Here is a 21,103-nt window from a genome sequence, read left to right as displayed (position 1 = left end):
ATATATATATATATATATATATATATATGTACACACACACACTATGCTACACATTTATACATTTACACATAAGTATATATGCATATATGTGTATAAAAAAATAATACATTGATCAATCACGTTCAGTAAAGAAGCTAGTTTTATAAGTTAAACATGTGCACTAATCAGGTCCTATTATCTTATCATTAAAATGTTGTGTAATGTTGATTGCCAATTTGCAAAAGTTAAAGTGAAGGTCATATACGGTAGTAAAGTTTCTTCGTAGTGCGCAAGGCTGAGTAGGGACTCGAGCAATATAAATATGCGCGCGTGAACTCCACAACCAGATGGAGTCCGAGAGTTTCCGGAGTCAGAGGATAACAATCGGGTATCGATAAGTTACTGCTATGGACTGGCGTGTCCCACTTTCTGCCCTCCTGCTCCTCTTCCTTGATTTCCATTCCACTGTTCCCTTGAGAAGACACAACTTTGTCGCTGAGAATGCGACGGTTACCGGGTCGTTCTTGGAAGTTTTGGCAGACGTGATGGGCACTTCTCTTTCCGGTAGAAAATTCGTTCTGTACTTGGATCCAGCTATGGGCGCCTACTTAATCAGCCGTCTAGTTGGGTCCTCGGTAGTACAAGCGAGGGCCAACGTTATTGCGGACCTGAGCAGCAATGCTTCTTTGTGGTGCGAACAGCAGACTTCTGACGTGCTTCGTGGCTCCGCCTTTGTTCACATCGTCGTATATCAAACAGATCCGTTACCATTCCTGCGCTCAGTATCCCCGCGATGGAATCCGAAACACTTGCTTCTTTTCAGTGTAGGATATGGAAGCAGAGAAGTGTTGCTGAGCGAAAGTTTAGAAAGAGTTGAACAACTTGCTCTCATGGCGCCATTGCTATCGAGGGTTGACGGTAAACGAAATGTGGGAGTTTTTAGTTTCTTCCCTTTTTCTCCTGACGATCCAGTGCGCCTCTTGCGCTCATGGGGCTCATTGAAGTTATCCGGTAGCCTTCAGGACATTTTCACGGATCGATTTGAAACATTTGAGGGGTACGAATTCCAGTTAGCAACGTGGTTCGACGACCGCCCTTACTTGTACCATGCGAAAAGTGACTCGGAGGAGCAAGGGGCTGGGGTTGTGGTCGAGATGCTCAGAGCAATGGCCATCACTCTTAATTACACGTATCAGATGACGCCGATATCCTCAGACTACCAATGGGGCTCGTTCGAAAACGGCGAATGGAAAGGGATGCTTGGGATGGTGCACAGGCGCGAGAAAAACTTCACTGTCAACTACTTCGTCATCACCAGCGAAAGGGCGCAGTCTTTCGACGCCAGTACGTCCTACTGGATGGAGGGGTTCGGCATCTCCCTGCTGTTGCCGTCGCCACTCCCGAAATGGCGCGGCTTCTACTACCCCCTCCAGGCTCACGTTTGGTTTGGTGTCGTTTTGACCTTGGGAGTCACGATTTTGCTGATGACAATTCAGGTGAGTTCGGATCGTTCCAAGTGACTGAGTCACGTGACCTCTGAAATAATAGTTTTCATATGGGTGCGTCTAGCTTTACATTCCACTTGATCATTACGGGTCAAAGGAACACGAAGTCAGTGTAAAATGACAGGAGGGCTGAATATGTATAATCCTTCACCTGACAAAAGTATTATGAATTTGGTCTTAAGGACTTTCCCCTAGATAGTGGCCCAAGGGTTTTGGGGGCCGTTATCTAGGACTAATATTTCTTGGGGGTCTTTTATCTTTATGATATTTACAGTCTTTTGTTTATGTTTTTCGGTGATCCCCAATGGGCTTGTACTAAACACGCCGCAAAGGTGGATAACTAATGGGTTAAGACCCTTGGGGTCACTATCTAGGAAAGATCCGAAAGTTTGGATATTGCTGATATCTATCAGACCGAAATTCACTTTACTGAGCTATGCTGGAAACATACAAAACCACCTCCTCTTGAAGTGGCCGAGAACATTGGTGTGTCACGAAATACTATCTTAACATCACTGAGGTGTAAACAAATAAATTTGTAATACGAGAAAAAATGGGATAAATATGAAATCCTTCACGTCATGGAACAAACAGCCTTTAACTATTCAACATGGCTGGGACCCAGTTTCTCATTCCTGAAAGTAATTGAGAAAACAAGTAGAATATCTATTTATTTTTCGTATAGGAGGAACGTTTTGGATATGTAAAAATCAACGGGGGAGTTGGGGGGAGCATGCATTGGAATAATTATGATGTAGAGCAGAATTATTGTACCTCATTGGAAATATATTATTATTATTATTATTATTCTTGCTGAACAGACAAAAAAAAAATATATACCGTAGAAGGTGACAGAAAATTACTGTTAGAAAAAGACATTGTATCAGAAATCAATATATGCATTATCAGCTGCTGATAAAATGGTAACTGAAAAAAATAATATTTTTTATTGCATTAACAATGAGCAAAATTGATTGGGCTGGAAGAAGGCGGGGGGATTGGGTTGGGGTGCCGGGTTAGGCAATGCAGAGGTAGACAATGGTAACTGAAAAAGAATATTTTTTATTTCATTACCAATGAGCAGAACTGATTGGGCTGAAAGAAAACGGGTGGTGGGGCAATTGGGGAAGGGGGGAGGAGTTAGGCAATGCAGAGGCTAAAGAAGGTTGTATGTCACCAACCTGCTTAGTTCAACCGAGTGCATCACCTGAGCTGGCTCACTTGTCACAAGTACTCCTCTTATTTAAGCAAAGCACAACTAGATGAAGAAATTATCAATATTTAATAAAAAAGGATTTATTTGAATTAGATATCACGGCTACTATACGTAGCCGCTCATTCTGTTTACTACTTTTGGCAATTTTCTGTTAAAATTACCAAAGAAAAAAAGTTTAACAAAGCTTGCTAAGTTAACGCTGCAATGATTTCTAAAAACTAGTGATAATTCCTATAACAGTTTTTGTCATAACAACTATTTTAATAACGAATTCTGCCAAGTGTTTAAGACTGCATTAGCAGCATATCTCATGAGACAGTATGCAGATTTGCGTGGCGGAAATATGCTGGAAGCTTACAAGCTTTTATTGATAAATATTAATTTAAATTTAATTCTTTCCCACACAACTGCCTGGATTTAAAAAGATGATTCCATGACAGGTTCATATTTAACAGAGAACAAAAATGGGAAAGAAACGTAATGTAAAGGGTCCGAATACTTATCAAGACTTTTATAAGAGACAAAGTTTTGACAAATAATTTACCATCCTTTTTCTCTAAAGATGACTTCGGGCAGTGCCGGAAGTTTCAAAACCTTTTAATGGGCTGTTTGTTTGTCTGTCTGTCTATCTATCGATATATCTATCTATCTATCTTAACGAAATATATCAACAATAATGAAATATTTGTGATACCTTTTTCCCGAACTTATATGTTGGCTTTTAAATTCTATTAAAGGAAACTCTTGAAACGATCCATGAAAGAAAAACTTATTGTGTTGGGAAGACGAAATTCTTATTGTTTTTCTGCCGAGTACATGTGAATAAATATTGATGTTTGACCCATTCTTAGCTAATGAAAATCGCTTATGTTATTATTATTATTATTACTATTATTATTATTATTATTATTATTATTATTATTATTATTACAAAAATCCACATTTATGTAAATTACATAAATGTGGATTTTGTATTTTATAAACATATTCACGGGATTGTGAAGAAGATTTGCATTATTATTATTATTATTATTATTATTATTATTATTATTATTATTATTATTATTATTATTATTATTATTATTATTATTATTATTATTATTATTATTGCTATTTAGCGTTTTCCTCACCTTGCAAATAATTATTTTGTTATATATCTATGTTTTTGTTTAGCCTGTTCCTATTTCAGTCCTTTTTATCATAGTCAAGATATTTGCAAATATATTATTGTATATCTAAGATGAATCTAGTTTCATAGTGTTTTGCTAAATCTGCAACGTAAGGACAACTAACGATACCTTATTCTGTGCTTCTCTTGGTTGGTCAGCCTTTTTCGGAAACGGAATTGGAAATTTTACCCTGCTCTTTGTTACCTCAAGGCGTTCGGCCTTTTTCAGAAACATAACTGAATTCTAATTTCATATTTTATTGCTGAAGTAGTTTATAGGTATGTTTCTTAATGTCTCAAGGTTACAGCAATTCTTAATTTTTCTCTGGAGCTTGCTTTAGTGTCCTTGGTTGGGAAATTTGCCATAAGAATGTGATATATGTTATGCAAAAAAGAAATAAGTTAACTCTTGTGATGCTCATAACTTTCACAGTTTAGTTACACTCTCGAATTCTCGGTAAATACAGAATCTCTGATGACTGATGACTCTTTCTCTCTGAAGTTATTCTGCCTCTTTAGATGCTGTATTTACTTCATCAGTAAGTTGTTCCTCCATTTCACTGTGGGATTGTTGTGCTGTCCGAGTAGTATTACAACACTTTATTGTAATAATGTACCCACTGAATTTAATCAGAAGCTTTCCATCTCAGTAGTAACCAAGCTCTGACGTCTATTGTGGACTTGTTTCAACTTCATACGGTTGCATCTGCTTTCATTTTTAAGGGGGAGTGCCTACCCCATAAGGCCCCATTATAAAGTAAATGACTGTTTCTACCTTATGATTGAAGGGATTTGCTTTGAATTTTTACTACTTATTCTACAACTGATACTGAAAATTCTCTCGCTGGGAAATTTAGAAATTCGACCACTAAGTTAATTTTTTTGCAGTTGAAAAAATTATGATGTCATTTTCAAAAATAATATGAAAAACAAAAAGTTGCTCTTATGTCGATTTTGGGCTTATTTCAGTTTCATATGGTTGCACCTGGGGAATGCCTATGCCATAAGGCCCCATTATAAAGTAAATGACTGTTTCTACCTTATCATTGAAGGGATTCACTCCAAATTTTTACTACTTATTCTACAACTGATACTGAAAATTCCATCATTGGGAAATTTAGAAATTCGACATCTAAGTGAATTTTTTTTTCAGTTGAAAAAGTCATGCTGTCACTTTTCAAAAATAATATGCAAAAAAAGGTTGCTCTAGAAAATGATTTTCTTAACGACAAAATAAAGATATATAGTTATACTACACTAGGTAAAAGTTTCATTGAATTTGGTTCAGTCTTCTTGGAAAAATAAGTATTTTGTTTTGAAAAAAGTAAGCTTTGAGAAACAGTAAAACAAAAAAAATTTTGGACTTTCAAGAATCCTGAGAGACTCAGGACATCTAGAGCAAGTTATTCCTATATCAATATAACCCGTTTTCTTTATGATGCTACCGCTAGATAGAATGGGATATTTTACTTGTAAAGTTATTTTGACAGTTTTTTTACATGTATTTTGACAATTTGTCATTCGCAGTGCCATACAAGCGATGAACAAAATTTTTCACGAACCAATCTAAACATTTTTTTGAGCAATATATCTTCAAGATATATTTATTCACACATAAAAAAGTCCAAAACAGTGTATAACTCCCTTCCACCTATCCAGACTTACAATCAAACAGACGTTTCTTACACGCTTTTTTACGATTTGTCGTTCACAGTGCCATACAAGCGATGAGCAAAATTGTTAATAAACCAGTCTAAAAATTTTTTTAGCATTAAAGTTTCAGGATATGTCTATTTAGACATAAAATAGTTGAAACTGTTAATAACTAAAATTCGATAATTCCTCGAAATTCGGCGGTCAGTGGAGCCCCTGTTATTTTGCCCATGTTCTTAAAGTTATTGGGCAATTAGCTGCTAATGCTAATGCAGCTCATCAGATTGTACATTCTTACATGGTTGTAAAGCAAGCACATTCGACAGTCAGTTAAAGTGACCTGCCATTCATACGCTAAACTGAAAAAAAGTGTAATACTTCCTGGAGTATCTTAAGAATGATGTAATATATCTAATTTTGTCATTTACTTATCTACATTGGTCTGCTTACCTTGAAATGGGCAAATTTGAGCAATTTTGCTAAGTTCTATATACTAGTTTTGAAGAGGAAAGTCAAGATATCAATGTATGTAAATGTACAGGATAAAACTACCAACGCTCTCTCTCTCTCTCTCTCTCTCTCTCTCTCTCTCTCTCTCTCTCTCTCTCTCTCTCTCTCTCTCTCTCTCTCTCTCCTTGTCAGAAAAATCCATTAATAACAAGGGACCTGATGTTTTTTAACTAATTAACGTTTGTATTTGTGATTTATTTCTATAACATTAATGTGGTCACGGCTGCATGATTAAAATCGATGTATATATGCAAAAGTACTTGATTTATTGTGAGTCATTAAAGCAGTTACATTACTACAACATACAGAAAGAACTCATCGCCAAAAGAATTCCAAATTACTCTGTGCCAAAGATTTAGAATAAGTTAAATAATAGAAAAAAGTTATTATTATTATTATTATTATTATTATTATTATTATTATTATTATTATTATTATTATTATTATTATTATTATTATTATTATTATTATTATTATTATTATTATTATTAAAGATGAAACAATCTTTCACCGAATGTGATGCTCATTTATTAAGATAAAATAAAAATCAAGAAATGTAAAAAAACACATAAATATAAAAATATTTTGAAAGCAAGAAAACCAAGGTAATTTTCTGGGAAGGAACTGGGCCTGGGCATTAAGGTGTCAGCGCCCTAAGTGTCCAGAAATAGACCCCAACTTTAGTTCGCCAACTTAATGTCCAGAACCAGCCTCTCACCCCTTGACTTAGAACTGAGCGGTACGTAACGTCTCAATGCCTGGGACTTGTCGCCTCGACTCTTTCTTATAATAAACTCATTTTGGACGTTGCGAGTACATACGTAAATAATTCACAGATTAATACTTCTTGATTTAGTGCTATAGTCAATAAACACGTAATTGAGAGCATGTATTATGAATAAGGAAGAAGTCATTATTCACAATTAATTGTATATGATGGCATGACGAGCTGTCATGGAAGATTTGCATCATGAATAATAGTTGGGAACCTCTGGTAATGCAATAGTTAAGAATGACTGATCAGGCAAAAATAAATGGATGGTTAAGAAATGTATTGTTGCTGTCATCAGCAAGTCATGGTACTTTACTCGTCCCGTATTTTGCTTCTGTGTACATTTCCCATTATATCTTTTTCTTCAAATAATACTTTAGACTTCTCTTTTTGTAATGCATGACACCTGCTAACTTTATTTTCTAGTTTTCCGTAAAAGAAAACTGTTGTGCCGGCTTTGTCCGTCCGTCCGTACTTTTTCTGTCTGCCCTCAGGTCTTAGAAACTACTGAGGCTATTGAGCTGCAAATTGTTGTGTTGGTCATCCACCCTCCAATCATCAAACATACCAAACTGCAGCCCTCTGACCTCAGTAGTTTTTATTTTATTTAAGGTCAAAGTTAGCCATAATCGTGCTTCTGGCAAAGATATAGGATAGGCCACCACCGGGCCGTGGTTAAAGTTTCATGGGCCGCGGCTCATACAGCATTACACCGAGACCATTGAAAGATAGACCTATTTTCGGTGGCCTTGATTATACGCTGTACAAACAACCTGAATGCGCCAATGAAACTTCGGCGCATTTTTTAGTTGTCTAGCTATGTAAAAGCTTTTTCATCTCACAACTCAATGAGCAGCTTTTTCGCAGTCGTTTGATTGATGTTATTTTGAATGTCCATCTTTCACTCGCCATTCTTTTTCACATACAAAAATTTTGGTAGGAGAAGATTTTCTACAATACATTCTTTTATCAATTATTTTCAGTGTCTTCGTAGAATAACTGACGTGAATTCTTACAATTATTAATTTCGTATGTCAGCTTTTAATTTTGATTTTCCTTTCCGCCTACGCTTCTGCTTTACGATTATAGCGGTTGTCAACTGCCTTCTCTTTTGCATTTTGTTTTCGTTTCAGACTCTACAACCTTTACATCGGGAGCGTTCTTCTGTTTATATCATGCCATACGCTAGCTTCCATAAACTACAATATCTCACTGAAACTGTTCAGGTCTGACTGTGTGAACCAATCCCGTTTATCAAAGTTACGTTAGAAACAGCAAGATATGGATTCTTTCCCTTTTTAGCCATTGTTATCAGATATGCACAGTTTCAGTGTGAATTTAGTGTATTTAGAACAGCAGCAAATAATCTGACTTATGTTTATAGTTTTTCATGACAATATATTTATATAAAAACTGGGTTTTACTTTCAGTGTTCCTGCGAGCATTTCGCATTGTCAGTCCCGAATGCCAGGTTACAGAACCACAGACAAATCATTAAAAAAAAAGTAGCGATTGCGTTAAGCAGCGGAAATCACTTTCTAATGAAAACATCATGAAGCCAGAATTACTTAGCAATTCCTTTTCAATTCTGAATTGCTAATATTTTTATAGTCGAGTAACTGTGATAGACACTATTTCTGTTTGTAATGGCTTAATATTACGTTTCTCTTGCTTACTTTTTTGCAAGAGGTTTCTTGTTCAAACATATTCAATTTTTTTGACTCAGTGCTTCGAAGATGTGTTCAATACACGAAAATACTTGCCACTTAATAGTCTATTTAAGCTTTTCCTGTGGTTTCAGCAGATATATGTAGGAACAAACCAGCGAACTTCCAACACCGGTAGTTGAGCAACCTCACCCGTAGTGCCCGCTGTTGTTAAGCCTCACACGGAGCGACAATGCTGCCAGTTACGAGAAAAATACGTAATGAGTATATATATATATATATATATATATATATATATATATATATATATATATATATATATATATATATATATATATATATATATATACTACTGTACATACATACATACATACATACATACATACATACATATATATATATATATATATATATATATATATATATATATATATATATATATATATATATATATACATATATACATACATACAGTATATATATATATATATATATATATATATATATATATATATATATATATATATATACACACATTTATATATTCACTTGTATATACACAGACATACACATGTCATGTATGTATGTTAATGCGTAAATACATTCACACACACACACATATATATATATATATATATATATATACATAAATATATACATATATACACAAACACATACACATATATGTCAATGTTTATTGACAAGGCTTCCCAATATTTCTTTTATACAACATTGTTTACATACGCTAAAATTTTATATGCTCTGTTCATGATGTTTTACACATCAACGATTAATACCATTCACGCGGCTGTCTTTTTTTTTTTTTTATATCGTGCAATGGCTTGGCTACCACTCATTTGCTACTGCCCAACGAGACAACAATTCACCTACAAGCAAGTGTGGGCATAACCATTAAGCTAAGGCGGATGGAGCCGGTAGAAGGACCAACGCAGCCGGGCCATAACCGATCTTGAGGACAAGGCCTTAAATATCTCCTCGATAAGATAATAGAATTAAGCCAAAGGCCAAGTCCTGGGATATATGCGGCCATTCAGCGCTGGAAGAGAAACTGACAGTCAGTAAGGTTGTTTGAAAGGTGTAACAGGAAGAAAACTTCGCAGTTGCACTATGAAACACTTGCTAGGAGAGGGTAGAAAGTAAGATGGAAGAAAGAGAATACGAACGGAAGGACAGTGAAAGGAATGAAAGGGGTTGCAGCTAGGGGACGAAGGGACGCTGCAAAGAGCCTTAAGTAATGCCTACAGTGTACCGCATGAAGTGCTCTGACGGCACTACCACCCTACTGGGGTTTCATGGATAGTTGTGGAAATAAACGGTCATTACCCTCTACTAGTGACGTATTAAACTGAATGTAATGTGAAATTTAGGCAAAAGAGCAAAGTACTGGGACCTATGAGGTAATTCAGAATCGAAGTGACCTATCAAACGGAAATCGTTAAAACAAATTATTAAATGTTTTTGGTAAAAGAAACTTTGCATCTCAAAGCTCTATGTGGTCAACCAGATTTGCTTGCCAGACGACCTCCACTCCCCCCCACCCCCCACCCCGCAAACCCCATTACAAATGTCAGCAATACTTTAACAAGAATTTAACTTCAGTATTTCAGAATAATTTTTTTTTATTTATGACTTAGAATTCTTTTCACCTGCGTTAAATCCTATGTTCAGCCATGTAGCTTGAGACGTTTGTCCACGGAAGTGTAGCTGACCATCATCACATTATCAAATTTTCATACCAATGAATGGAAATAATTTCTTTGTATTAGCTCCATGAAACGAATAATTTGATATTTAATTTTACCTTCTAATTACACATTGCTCTAAAGTAGTAAAATTACGTAATTACATGATTTTTTTTTGCTCCCAATACACCTAACGGCGCTCTTGGTACTGTACATTTATTTATTAGTATGGAGTCAGATCTCAGCTCGTTGTCCCACAAATTAGCTAAGGGCATTTGAGTCGTCACAACCAATACCCAAACCACATTTCCACCGTGAGTGTTGAACAAATGGCATTTTCAACAATTCCATGAGGGTGACATAGCCCTTTCACATGTGTTTTCACTCACACGTGAATACTGTTAAACAGTCTGGTATATTTCTAAATTAAGTAGTTTTTACCTTCAACATCTGTAATTATGTGGATGATAAACCAGATTCCACATACTTTGTTTTCCCTTATAAAAATACCGAGGAAATAGTCAAGAACTGAAAACTAAAGACCCATTATTAATAAAAAAAAAAAAAAAATTATAATACGCAGGCAGATGGTAGGTTTACGGATGCAGAGTATCCGAGGAACCTATCAGGATTTTCATGAAAAGCGCAGCATAGAAAATTTAGAAATTAAATGAAGAGAAGCCTACTCTATCATGTCGACATTTTGGATCCCTAGAAATATCAGCCTAACAATGAAAGGTTTGAAAATCCGCCCCGTGTCTGCACATCTTCTTGAACTGTGGTTCCTCCAGCAAGTTGTGACCTGTAACCAGAAAATGTTCTTACGGCAATTACTCGGCAACTCCGTTAAGAGAACGTTAACTCTAATATTTCTTGAAATAGGCTCGATATCCTTTGCTTTAAGGATAATTAGCTTATAAAAACCATGAGTTACAACCAATGCCCAAAAAGGTAATTACTCACTGAAAACTAGTAACCATCTGGAGTAAGATTATCTCGTATATTTTACACCATAATTATGTATTAAGGCTGTAACAAACACACCTTAAAATGCTACTCTGCTCCTGACGCCATTAAAAGTAAAAAATTTTCATTATACGTAGAAACCACCCAAAACAAAATTTTCATGTTAATATATAGAAAATGTACAATTCTGAAAATGGCCAAAATCAAAATTAAGATAACCCACATGTTATGATGAAAGTCGTATTCTTAAAAAGATACCTTTGATCTTTCCAGAATTCGGGTAAAAATTATGAAACCGCTGAACTTTAAAATAAAACAACGAAATTGTGTAATGTGAGCTCTTGTTAGGGAGGAAATGATTACATCGTTGATCAGTTCTGCCACTAATCGTTACCAAAAAGAGACAACAGCTACCTTAGCATACTGTATTTAAAAATGTATATTGGGTACATGCATTAACTGCCTGACGACCTTTTAAATATTTCAGCTGCCATATAGCAAATACGATCAAGCACCTGATTGCCATGGATAGCTTGGCGAACACTGACGTTCATTACAGCATTGCAATCACTGTGTTCATGAACAGTTCCACATCACACTGTTCAAGGAAGCATCACAGCTCCTATGTGTTATGACCAGTCCCACGAAGCATTGCCCTTATTCAGGGATAGCATGAATGTCTCAGTGCCTTGTGATCATGAACAGCAACATAATCATTATGCCGCTAGTACCATTTACATCACAAACTCACTGCCAGTAGTCAAGAGTAACTTCCAAACTCATTGCTTTTTCATGAGTATCAAACTTATTGCCTGTGTTTATGAGTATCAAACTTATATGCCTGTTTTTATGAGTAACAAACTTCATTGCTTGTGTACATGAGTAAACTCATTGTTTGCGTACATGAGTAAACCTTAATGCATGTGTACAAGAGTAAAACTTATTGCTTGTGTACATGAGTAAAACTTGTGCTTGTGTACATATAGTAACACTCATTGTGTACATATAGTAACACTCATAGTGTTTGAGTAAAACTCATTGCTTGTGTTCATGGAACACACTCATTGCCTGCGTTCATAGAGTGATAAACGTGCCAGGGTAACTGATACCAGGACAAATCATTCCCGGAATTCTCATATCGGCCAACTCATACCTGAACAATTGATATCTAGGACAATTGATACATAGGAAAACTCATAACAGATATAAAGTGATAACGATTTCATTTTTAAAGAATAAAGAATAAATCAACAGATATTAAAAGAAAAGCTTTAAAGGGAACAAAGAAAACTAAAAACATTAAAGATTCTCAGTATAAAAAAAAATTTACTAAAACTGAAGCTTGGTGCAGATTATATGCTACAGCTTTTAAGAAAGACATTTTCTGCCAAGGATCATACTTTCCAAGTAAAGTTATCAATCCCTCGTTGCACTCTTTGTAAACCTGTTTTGAAGTTATTTACACTCCCCGTTCCAAAATTTTCTTTTCCTGTGCCAAAATCGCCTCCAACTTCAAGGTATTTATTAACTTCCAGATATTCGGATGTTGGCATAAGTTGAATTTTTTCAAGTCATTATGAAAAGTAAGGCTATTATTAGTTCTAGTCATGCCAGTTGAAGTTATCTCTGAAATATTCCATATTTCAACTGGAAATGTTAAAGCCAGACGACGTTTTCTGGCGCCGCTTCCTCTTTCGGGTCCTATTTAAGTCACTTCAGAATACGACAAATTCTTGTGGCAAACTATGGACGTCGGACAGTTCTTCGCATGCAACAGTAACATCTTTGTCTTCAAACGAAACGCTTCATCTGTATTATATTGGACTTTATGACCTAGCTCGACAAGTTTTGGGTCGAGGTTTTGAGAAAAGTGAAATAATCAACCCGTTACCTCTGTCAGGAAGTCTTGAAATAATGCTGTTCATGGAGGCTTTTTTGAAGTCCATCATAAACCTTTTAGATTGAATATCAGGGAGAAGAGTAAATAAACCTTTTAGGCTCAATATCAGGGAGAAGAGTAACTGAGATAACAACCGATCATTAAGTTTCTTGCCTCTTGTTGGGTAACAAGGTGAAAACTCTAGGTACATTCAAATTACCTGTTTGAATGCTGATTGTATATAACTGGTGATACATAGACGGACAAACTTCAAATGTGCCATCGCCATGCTAAACAAATTAAGGTGTCAACATTTTCCAGTATGTATCTTAGAGCTCTTAGAATCTGTAGTCCGGAATTTTTGGAAGAGGAGTTTAAAATTACTGATAAAATAGGAGATTCATTGTTACCCTCCATATTTTTTAGAACTTTGTAAAAGTTAAGCAAGAAAGATATATTATAATCCAACCTGTGTTAACAACGAACTTAAGAATATTCTCTGTTTACCATTTCATCCTAATTTCATTCCTGCAGTGCCCATTTTAAAAACTATTGATATTAACTTAATATTTAAACATAATAATATTTTGAGAAATAAACCAATTAAGAATAGCCCACCCAATTCAAACAATATTGTATACAGTATTCCTTGTAAAGAATGTAATAAGATTTATATTGGTCAAACATCAAAAGGACTAAAAGTAAGAAGCTCCCAACACAAAAATGCCATTTCAAGAGGCTTATCAAATAATGGCATTGTGGATCATTGGCTCAAGACAGGCCATGGAATGAACTGGGATAAGTCAACGGTTATCTACAAGGTCAACGACCATCGGAAAAGAAATCTGCTAGAGACTGTCTTCACTGAAGCTACTTCCACCAGGAATGTTAATCTCCACCCTGGATTATCCCTTGATCCTTTGTCTCTGTCTTTTTTGTTTAAAGAATATGCTGCCCAGATTAACAAACTGTAACCCTGCCCCCACCTTCTGTTTTTGTATATAAATCTCTGTCAGCTTCTTTTGTATTCAGTGTGAACTTGAAAATGTAGAATAAACTACGAAAGTACTTGTTCAAAGTCCCGGTTTTCACTCACCTTCCGACGTGGACTTAGTGATATATACAGTGTATATATATATATATATATATATATATATATATATATATATATATAATATGTATGTATGTATGTATGCATACACACACATATATACACACACACACACACACACACACACATATATATATATATATATATATATATATATGTGTGTGTGTGTGTGTGTGTGTGTGTGTGTGTGTGTGTATGCATACTAAAACCAAGGGCTATCAACAAGTCTCAGAGTTCATAAAATACTTTGCTGCTATCAGCTGAGCCACTGTTATGTTGGGATTTCATGAAAAACATGTTATGCAAAGGTGTGCAGCCTGCAGGGTGAATCCCTAAGTACTATCAAGAACTTGGATCCCACTTTCGCTTGTGATTTTTGTGAGAATCACTTTGTAGCGTCTTTGATTTTCTTCAGAGTTCTGTATTCGGTGCTGATGCGAGGGGAACATTTTAATTATAAAGCTGAGGACTGTTTTGTATGTATATATATATATATATATATATATATATATATATATATATATATATATATATATATATATATATATATATATATATATATATATATATGTATATATATATATATATATATATATATATATATATATATATATATATATATATATATATATATATATATATAATTACACTGTATATATACCGGGTGTTTCGAAATTAGAGGGCCCCCTCTACAGAACAAATGGAAAGTTATAAAGTTTTCTGCTATAGCCTATCTCCTAGTACATTATTTCAAGTTTCTCTTAAGCTATTTTTCATTTTACATTTCTTGTATTTTCAGGCTGAGTGATGGAGTTAGGTACAGCCATGGCTAACGACTCGGAGGAAATCAGATGGATTGACTGAATCTGGGCTATTACCTTCAGAGAGGCCAGGGATGCTGGCGCATCCTTCATTTCACGTTCCTGGATAGCTAAATACATAAAAAGAGATGAATCCTTTGTTAAAAGAAACTGGAACAAAAATCCATATGAGTGTCATTGCGAAAAGAGTGAGAATCTTGGAAGGCCTGAAGTCCTTTCTCAGGAGTCAAAAGACATCATAGCTGAGGCAGTGGGTAGACCAAGAAAGTCTTTAAGTAAACTGGCGCTTGAACTAGAAACAAAAAGGGGAAAGAAGAAAGTTATAGTGCTGTATATCGTGAGTTGAAAAAGTCTGGTATCAAGCCATTTCATGTTATCAGCAAGCCCAACATCACTCAGCAACAGAGAGAAGACCGTGCATGGTTTTGTGGTTCATTTCTTGAAGATTGGGATGAAGCTGACTTTCTCCATGTTGCCGTGTCAGATGAATTCTTCATTTACACAGTCAGGAAGCCAAATCATAAAAACGACATCATTTGGGCTGCAAAGTTGGATGACATCAGCGATGACGTGCGCTATCGCCAAGTTGTAAAATTTCCTGAATGTTTGGGAATTTTTCTCTGTTTCACAGCCAAACAGTTAATGTGGATCATCAAAGAAAAAGGACAGTCATAGAATGGTGAATACTTCAGAGAAACTGTGCTTACTGGTGGAGTATTTCCTTTCCCCAAAGATCCTGGAAATGTGTGTTATCTGTTGAAGAGTTCACATTTTTGCATGATAAGGCACCATGTTTCAAGGCTCTTCAGACACAGGAGCTGCTTCGAAACAGTGGTATCGATTTCTTCTCGTCAAGTGAATTTCCAGGTAGCTCCCCTGACCTTAATGTGTGTGAAAACATTGGTAGTATCTTAAAGGATTGTGTTGAAGAGAGGTGACCAAAGTGCTCAGGGAAATGGAGTTTGAGTCTCAGTTTTTTTGCAATTTGCTGAAATCATACTGCTCAAGTATGCAGGCTGTGGTACAGGCAGATGGAGGCCACACAAAATATTAAATACTCAGAGAGAAACTTAAATAAATACTTGTTCTGAATTACTTTTGTTTTTGTCCATATCAATTTTAGTTTATGATGTAGAGGGGGGCCCTCTAATTTCGAAACACCCTGTACCGTATATTTATATGTATATATATAGATACATATATATATACACACACAACACACACACACACACACACACACATATATATATAGATGTACATATATAAAGATATATATATATATATATATATATATATATATATATATATATATATATATATATATATATATATATATATATATATATATATATATATATATATAGAGAGAGAGAGAGAGAGAGAGAGAGAGAGAGAGAGAGAGAGAGACTTTTTTTCTCTTTCGTCATCATCCTTCTGGTTAGGGAGTAATGCCCTACGCCCTACCCTTTCCTTTGTATAACCTGACCTCCATATCTGTCTCTTATGGCAGGGCTTTACTACCCCTTTTGTGATTTCATCACTTTTTTGCCCGTGATATACATATTCGTTTGCGTGCGTTCCTGTATATGTTCATCTTTAATGTTTATCCTTCGCGTAACTGTTCAGCAACTCATACTTATGAAAATCAATCATTTTATTGAGCTACGCATTTTAAAAGTTAATTAAGATCACATTAAAAGTCAGCGTGACGAAATGTCTCGTAAAAAATTGACTTACAGGCAGCAGTGAAATTAGGACTTTGTAATAGCAGGCCTTTCAATTGCATTGACCAGTTGCTCCGATAATCAATGTCGTGTTTCTAACTTCAGTGTTTTGTTGTGGGGAAGTTTCTGTTGAAGAAAATACGAGAAGTTGTATCTTTACTAGATAGTGAGTTCCTCACTGGCCGGGTGGGTACCGTTCTCAGATAGCAATCTGCTGGCCCCTCGTTCGATTCTCCATCCGGCCAATGGAGAATTAGAGGAATTTATTTCTGGTGATAGAAATTCATTTCTCGCTATAATGTGGTTCGGATTCCACAATAAGCTGTAGGTCCTGTTGCTAGGTAACCAGTTGGTTCTTAGCCACATAAAATAAATCTAATCCTTCGGGCCAGCCCTCTCTAGGAGAGCTGTTAATCAGCTCAGTGGTCTGGTTAAATTAAGGTATACTTGACTTATTTTTACTAGATAATAACCCCCAGGGTTTTTAACCCAGTATGTATCCACCTTTGCGGCGTGTTTAGTACTGTACAAGCTATTTTTGGGGTTACCGTAAAAACATAAACAAAAGACTGTAAATATCATAAAGATAATGACTCCCAAGAAATATTAGTCCTAGATAACGACCCCCGAAAACCCTTTGGGGTCACTATCTAGGAAAGATCCCAAAAGATTTCGCTCCGAATTTTAACCGCCCTGATGACGTCATTTACGGAGACCACGATCGGGAAGGAAATAATAACCTTGACATTGAAAATTCAAGTGAAACATAAAAAGTTTCAAATGAATAAAATTGTGCTCAGTTTTGTATGTTAATTATATACGAAAGTAAATCACACATGAGTTCGACTCCCGGAAGAGGGCGAGCAGAGGGGTTACTCTTTTTAAAACTTAATGAGCTTTGTTTACCTCAGTTGTGAATTACGTACTTGGTAAGTAGACGTTTGCGGAGGTCGCAGCCTCATTAAGAATGGCAATGGGATTGCAACCTCATCCCCAATCATAAGGCTTATATATTATGGAGCCATCTCCTATATATATATATATATATATATATATATATATATATATATAGATATAGACATAGATATTTGTTTATTTATTTATATATTAGGAATGACAACTTTATCATCATAGTAATAGTTATCATCATTGCAAAATGATGCTTATTTTCAGGGTTTTAAAGGTATAAGTAAAATGCTCCTTAAATGAATTTAAGTGATTAAAAGACCAGTTTCTTTTCGTACTATTACAAAGATAATTTGCTTGTGAAAGACTTAAAAACTCTCCATATAAAAATCAAAAGAAAAGTAAGAAAATCTTAATAAAGTGAATAGGAATGAGAAGTAGATTACGTGGCATTTAGAACAGAAGCGATTTCCTATTCCCTGTGTTCTCAGACTACTCAAAGCTTTACCTTCTGTATTTTTTTTTTAAATTACTAATATCAGAAAGTAGCAACTACATGGTTCTGATAATGATTCTACACAGATCACATCACGCCAGCTTGCGTAAGGTAATTCTGGCTGGGACGGTCTTATTTCCCCTGAGCCGCAAGTCAGCCATTAATTTCTCCTGAAAAACAGATGAAAAGAAAATCTTCTTCTTTCCCTGCATCTTTTCCCACTTCTCTGTGAGGTCGATATTTCTGACAGCTTTCCTCCACCTGGCTCGGTCATACACAGTCCTCTGAAAATTGTTTGTTTCTCAGATCTTTAATTTGACAACATCCATCGAGCTTCGCTTCCGTCTTCCTCTCTATCTCCCACCAGGCACCTCCATCTGCATCACTCTCCTCCTTACTTATGTCTCATCCCTTCTCATCACACTCCATACCACTGCAGTTTTCTTACCTGGGCCTTCTTTGATAGTTCTGCGACTTTAGTAGTTCCACTTGTTCTTTTATTCTTGATCCTGTCAAATGAGAGTCTGTCAGTCATTCCTCCATGTTTATAGATAACCCCCGAATACTCATTCTCTTTTATTTCTAATCACACTCACGCTTTGTTAACGAAGGAAATAGTTTTCTCATCTTCTTTGGTAGATTCATACTTACTGGTGAATATTTCTAGTTTATGATATCGCAGTTTTTAGTTGTCTGTAAAAGAAAACTATTGTGCCGGCTTTGTATGTCCGTCCACACTTTTTCTGTCCGCCCTCAGATCTTAAAAACTACTGAGGCTAGAGGACTGCAAATTGGTATGTTGATCATCCTCCCTCCAGTCATTATACCAAATTGCAGCCCCTTAGCCTCAGTAATTTTTATTTTATTTCAGGTCGAAGTTAGCCATAATCGTACTTCTGGAAACGATATAGGATAGGCCGCAACCGGGCAGTTTTTAAAGTTTCGTGGGCCGCGGATAATACAGCATTATACCGAGACCACTGAAAGAGAGATCTATTTTCGGTGGTCTTGATTATACGCTGTAGCGGCAGTACAGAAAACTCAATTGCGGCGAAGAAACTTCGGCGCATTTTTTACTTGTTTGTGTTATTCACGTATAAGATCTTGAGTATCACCTGTAATATATTTGAAATTCATAAATAATTCAGAATAAACAAATAAATAATGAAGAGATAACCCGATAAATAATAAAAATGGTTTTATCAGGTTAGAAATGAATATGAATAAAAACAACACCAAACCCAGTTTATGAAATTAAAGAAATACAGATAATGCAACAATGAAACGTTAATCTCTCCTTCATATTGGTTATGGATACAAATATTTGTTGTACGGCTGTTCGACCGCATACATAGACAATTATTTAGAAATATGGAAAAATGAAAGATTCAAAATAGAAGAAGAGAGAGTAATAATAAAAAAAATAAACAAAGCTATCCTTATCCTTTTCAGAAACGATGGATAACGTAATTTTACTTACGACTTCATATATTTGTTGATCAATATCTGTCCTCAGTTAAAGCTTTCTTTTACCAGTCTGATATTTGCTATTAATAATGTATTTTAGTTTGATGATTACCTTTAAAACGTGCCTCATATATCCGTAGTATCTTGAGCCTGGTACTAAGCATTTGTGTTGTATGAAGTCAGAGACTGATTGATTGATTTCTGTCGACTGACATTACGAAAAAAATCGTTACCGAAACCAGACAAAGTCAAAGACAAGAAGTCATTAGTCATTTTGCCTTCGATTACTTTATGAGCCTGTTTATGTTATGTGCTGGTGGCGAGCAAAGAACAGTAATTTATCAGGTCATATTCATGAATGAACCTCTCTCTCTCTCTCTCTCTCTCTCTCTCTCTCTCTCTCTCTCTCTCTCTCTCTCTCTCTCTCATCAGAAAAAGGTGGGGCTGGTGGTTGGGGGTTGGTGGGTAAGGACAGGTAAGGAATGTTTGGTCCTAATGTAAAAATAAATTTTTACTTTTTTGCAGGTCATAAGTTTTTCGGTTTTGCCTCCCTGTACAGAAGAAGGTGGAACGCGTAATGGATGTGAGAGGGTAAGGGGAGTAAAGTAGGCAGTAGAGGACAGATTAATATATATATATATATATATATATATATATATATATATATATATATATATATATATATATATAGATATATATATAGATATATATATATATATATATATATATATATATATATATATATATATATAGATATATATATATATATATATATATATATATATATATATATATATATATATATATATATATATATATATATATATATATATATAAGTGTTTAAATACCTTTTCAGGACCGATGGCAGCCCAGACCGTTCTTGAAGAGCTTTGGAAGAGCTTGGATATACTTTCTACGACTACTGTTCAACCAAAGCCTGCCGACCCTGCCGAGTGCTCACAGGCAGAGAGTGTTCGTAGGATGCTGGTGTTTCTATTGCTTCATCCTGACCACGGCCTACACTGCCAATCTGGTCGCCTTCCTTACGATCCCTGTCTTTCCCAAAAGGATTCAAACAGTTCGGCAGCTGGCAGAGAGTGATTACAGGTAAATATTTTGACATAACTTTCCACCAGTCCTCAGTTTATATATATATATATATATATATATATATATATATATATATATATATATATATATATATATATATATATATACATACACATACATATGTATATATATATATATATATATATATATATATATATATATATATATATATATATATATATTATATATATATATACCATTCAGTAATGCTGATTTTTCACTATTAGTATAAAAATTGTATAGACGTAGGTTTGTAAATGTATACAATTATGGGATATATCATTACTATGTATACTGGGAGGTTTTTTACGATAGGAGTAAAAGAAATACGACAGATGAAGAATGATTACTAGAGGTGTAGTGTTGGATTTTGACTTTGAAGACGGTATTTGGACGAACTGTTTGTTGTGAAACAATTGCTAGAGGAGTTTAGGATAAAAGCAAGCAGC

At 35.1% G+C, this 21,103-nt stretch overlaps 1 protein-coding gene across 1 annotated transcript in view; it reads left to right on the top strand.

The window, feature by feature from the left end:
• Positions 1–786: 786 nt before the first annotated feature.
• Positions 787–21,103, top strand: part of LOC136841461 (ionotropic receptor 21a-like) — a 37,612-nt gene continuing 17,295 nt past the window's right edge. Inside the window, exons 1-2 of the mRNA XM_067108412.1 lie at positions 787–1,475; positions 20,401–20,651. Of these exons, the coding sequence (XP_066964513.1) occupies positions 870–1,475; positions 20,401–20,651 (857 nt within the window). The 5' untranslated portion in view covers positions 787–869. The remainder of the gene's footprint in view (positions 1,476–20,400; positions 20,652–21,103) is intronic.

The sequence above is a fragment of the Macrobrachium rosenbergii genome, chromosome 1, assembly GCF_040412425.1.
Source record: "Macrobrachium rosenbergii isolate ZJJX-2024 chromosome 1, ASM4041242v1, whole genome shotgun sequence".
Taxonomy (NCBI): Eukaryota; Metazoa; Arthropoda; class Malacostraca; order Decapoda; family Palaemonidae; genus Macrobrachium; species Macrobrachium rosenbergii.
The sequence above is the reverse complement of the archived record's forward strand: the minus strand, read 5'-3'. Positions and strand labels throughout refer to the sequence as shown.